Source organism: Chelonia mydas, chromosome 14 (assembly GCF_015237465.2).
Source record: "Chelonia mydas isolate rCheMyd1 chromosome 14, rCheMyd1.pri.v2, whole genome shotgun sequence".
NCBI classification, from domain to species: Eukaryota; Metazoa; Chordata; order Testudines; family Cheloniidae; genus Chelonia; species Chelonia mydas.
Window position 1 is genome coordinate 42,943,010 of NC_051254.2, and position 4,140 is coordinate 42,947,149.

The following is a 4,140-nucleotide window of genomic DNA, read 5'->3' on the forward strand; positions in this document are numbered from 1 at the left end:
AAGCACTGTATGGAACAGGGCCCAGCCTGCATTGTCTCACCTTCGGCTGCCGCTGGCGGGATTGCAAGGGGGGCGGCGCTGCGGAAGAAGGGAGAAGAAAGAAACGTTAAAACGGAGGAGTGTGAGAGAGAGTCTGGGGTGAAGAGGGAAGCTGCAGAGATCTAGGAACGGGAGGAGAAGGAAGGACGTGGGGGGGTTAGTTGTATGGACAGACAACCCAGCATGGACCACAACGGACAGACGGCCGCTAGGGTGCGTTCACGAGCAGAGGCCTTGGCCCATGGGGACAGGAGGTTAGCGGGGGGAAGGCTCCGGTTTGGTACCTCGGTGTCTCTTCAGGAGGAGGGTGGCCGCCAGACCGAGGATGAGAAGGAGCCCCAGGGCGATGGCGACCTGGTACAGGAGCTCCCGGGCGCAGCACCCTACGGGGGCAGGTTCTTTACCTGGGTGATGGAGAGGAGCGTTAGGGGATTCTCAGCCCCTTGAGCCAGCCAGTCCCCTGCCCTGGGGCCGGAGAGGGGGAAGGCTCCGTGCCCCATTCCCCACCTCACCTGTGTCACTCTGGTTTCTCCCCATCACCTGCAGCTCGGTGCCCGCTCCTGTCCCGCGCTCTCCCTGGTGGATGCTGATGTGGCACCGATAGAGACCAGAGTCCCGCTCCTCCAGCTCCGACAGGGTCAGCGTGGCCTCCCCTTTCTGGAGCAGATCCAGGTCGGACATATTGAGCCGTCCGCTGTAGAAGGGATGGTCAGATTCCAGCACAACCCCGGGTGCTCTAGTCCACGTCGCTTTGGCCTTGCTGTCCCGTCTGTTCTCGAAGGAGCAGCTGAGGTTCACGGTCTCTCCGGGGGACGCTCGGAGGACAGCGGGGCTCTGATGCACTTTGAGACTTTCGTGAACTAGGGCAATAAACATTATAGCATCTAAAGAAAATGATAACAAGTGGTATCAAGACACGCCCCAGCTGCCCGAAACCTTAGCAGCACGGAGATAAGAAGCAAAGGGAAAGAATTGTGCGTTCCTGTCCACCTTGCTATTGCTCACAACACTCTCGATAACACACTGCACAAGGCTTTCACTTCCACCCCAGCAGAGACCCAACATCAACACTGCTATGTCCAAAGCAGACTGCGAGGAATTACAAAGGGATCTCACTAGACTTGGTGACTGGGCAACAAAATGGCCGATGAAACTCAATGGTGGAAAATGCAAAGTCAGGCACATTGGAAAACAGAATCCCAACTGTACATGAAAACCGATGGGGTCTAAATTCGCTGTTACCACTCAAGAGAGATCTTGGAGTCGTTGTGGATAGTTCTCTGCAAACATCCACTCACTGTGCAGCGGCAGTGAAAAAAGTCACCAGACTGTGAGCATCCATTAGGAAGGGGAGAGAGAAAAAGACAGAAAATCTCCTATTGCCTCTATAGAAATCCATGGTACGCCCGCACCTTGGACACTGCGTGCAGTTTTGGTCGCCTCAAATCAAATAAAGATACATTAGAATTGCAAGAGGTACAGAGAAGAGCAACCAAAACAATGAGGGGTATGGAACGGCTTCCCCCTCACAAGGACCAGGAAACCCCCTTACAAATTAAAATGGCAGCTTGTCATTTTAGCCCTTTTAAATAACAAACACACTCCTCCACTTTATACAATTTGTGCTTCAAACTAGAGTGGGTCAGAATTTGTCCTGACGGAACGTTTTCCTCTTGGGAAATGCCGTCTCATCGAAAGGGTGACAATTGGTTTAAAACTGGGGCAGAGAAAGCGTTTTTGATCGGGTCAAAAGGGAATGATTTGATTTTGCATTTCCAGACTGGTTTGATTTCATATTATTAAGAAGAGTCAATACTGAAATGAAATATTTGTTTTTTGGAAACGGAATACTTCTCATTGACCTGATGTGACATATCCACATCTATCTATGCATCCATGCACCCATCCTCCACCCCTAGATCTATGTTGATAGATAGATAGATAGATAGATAGATAGATAGATAGATAGATATTCTTTTTGGGGTGGGATAGATGGGTACATAGATAAACAGATAGATGAGATGTAGGGGTAGGGCTGAATGAATAGACAGAGATGGATCTATGGACGGGGTATGTCGATGGATGGACACACAGAGATGGATCTAGGGGTGGGGTAGGTGGATGGATGGACACACAGAGATGGATCTAGGGGTGGGGTATATGGACAGATAGGGCTAAATATAGTGGAGTGGGGTAGAAGGACAGATGGACAGACAGAGATGGATCTAGGGGTGGGGCAGATGGACAGATGGACAGACAGAGATGGATCTAGGGGTGGGGTAGGTGGATGGATGGACACACAGAGATGGATCTAGGGGTGGGGTAGAAGGACAGACGGACACACAGAGATGGATCTAGGGGTGGGGTAGGTGGACGTCCCCCTGGAAATGCTAGACAATAGAAATGAGGGGTTAGGAGATTCCTGGACCAACGCCCCATAGAGGGGACAGCCCCGTAACCCATTCCCACCTCCTGAGCCAGCCAGTTCCCCACCCTGGGGCTGGATCGGCGCTGGCAGCCCATTAAGGAGGAAGACCCCATGCCCCCATTCCCCACCTCACCTGTATCACTCTGGTTTCTCTCCATCACCTGAAGCTCAGTGCCCGCTCCTGTCCCGCTGTCTTCATGGCGGATGGTGACTTGGCACCGATAGAGACCAGAGTCCCTCTTCTGCAGCTCTGACAGGGTCAGAGTGACCTCCCCTTTCCGGAGCAGATCCTGGAAGGACACATTGAGCCGTCCGCTGTAGAAGGAATGGTGAGATTCCAGCGCAACCCCGGGTGCTCTAGTCCACTTCACATTGACCACGCTGCCCGGCCTGTACTTGAAGGAGCAGCCGAGTGTCGCGGTCTCGCCCACGTACGCTCGGACAATGGGGCTCTGAAGCACTCTGAGACCTTCGTGAACCAGGGCAATAAACATTACAGCAGCAAAGGAAAACGACAATGAGTGGTATCAAGACACGCCCCAGCCGCCCGAAACCTTAGCAGCATGGAGAGAAGAAGCTAAGGGGAAAGAATTGTGCCTTCCTGTCCACCTTGCTATTGCTCACAACACTCTCCATAACACACTGCACAGGGCTTTCACTTCCACCCCAGCAGAGACCCAACATCAACACTGCTCTGGGCACGGCAGGTGCTCACAGAGACGTTAGACGTCAAATCACTCAGGACAGCTAAGTCCAAAGCAGACTGCGAGGAATTACAAAGGGATCTCACTAGACTGGGTGACTGGGCAACAAAATGGCCGATGAAACTGAATGGTGGTAAATGCAAAGTCATGCACATTGGAAAACAGAATCCCAACTGTACATACAAATTGATGGGCTCTAAATTAGCTGTTACCACTCAAGAGAGATCTTGGAGTCATTGTGGATAGTTCTCTGCAAACATCCACTCACTGTGCAGCGGCAGTGAAAAAAGTCACCAGACTGTGAGCATCCATTAGGAAGGGGAGAGAGAAAAAGACAGAAAATCTCCTATTGCCTCTATATAAATCCATGGTACGCCCGCACCTTGGACACTGCGTGCAGTTTTGGTCGCCTGAAATCAAATAAAGAAACATTAGAATTGCAAAAGGTACAGAGAAGGGCAACCAAAACAATGAGGGGTATGGAACGGCTTCCGCCTTACAAGGACCAGGAAACCCCCTTACAAATTAAAGTGGCAGCTTGTCATTTTAACCCTTTTCAATACACCACAAACACATGCCTCCACTTTATACAATTTGTGCTTCAAACTAGAGTGGGTCAGAATTTGTCCTGACGGAACGTTTTCCTCTTGGGAAATGCCGTCTCATCGACAGGGTGACAATTGGTTTAAAACTGGGGCAGATAAAGCGTGTTGGATAGGGTCAATAGGGAATGATTTGATTTTGCATTTCCAGACTGGTTTGATTTGATATTATGAAGAGGAATAATACTGAAATGAAATATTTGTTTTATGGAAACAGAATACTTCTCATTGACGTGATGTGACATATCCATATCTATCTATGCATCCATGCACGCATTCTGCACCCCTAGATCTAGATAGATAGATACATAGATAGATATAGATATTCTTTTTGGGGTGGGATGGATGGGTACATAGATAAAAAGAT

At 50.1% G+C, this 4,140-nt stretch overlaps 1 protein-coding gene across 1 annotated transcript; it reads right to left on the reverse strand.

Moving 5' to 3' along the window:
• Positions 1-244: 244 nt before the first annotated feature.
• On the reverse strand, positions 245-3,035 carry LOC119567628. Its single transcript, XM_043527920.1, has 3 exons — positions 2,601-3,035; positions 552-899; positions 245-443 (listed from the first exon to the last, which is right to left on the reverse strand). Exons 1-3 carry the CDS (start codon positions 2,959-2,961, stop codon positions 295-297), a joined length of 858 nt encoding a protein of 285 aa, XP_043383855.1. The 5' UTR covers positions 2,962-3,035; the 3' UTR covers positions 245-294.
• Positions 3,036-4,140: the final 1,105 nt, after the last annotated feature.

What these genes read in the sequence shown, in the direction of transcription:
- LOC119567628 (XM_043527920.1), bottom strand. Translation starts at nt 2,961, where the DNA reads ATGTTTATTGCCCTGGTTCACGAAGGTCTCAGAGTGCTTCAGAGCCCC. An exon ending in GAGAAACCAGAGTGATACAG is followed by an intron (nt 900 to 2,600) that starts GTGAGGTGGGGA and finishes TTATTGCCCTAG; the next exon opens with TTCACGAAAGTCTCAAAGTG. An exon ending in GAGAAACCAGAGTGACACAG is followed by an intron (nt 444 to 551) that starts GTGAGGTGGGGA and finishes TCCATCACCCAG; the next exon opens with GTAAAGAACCTGCCCCCGTA.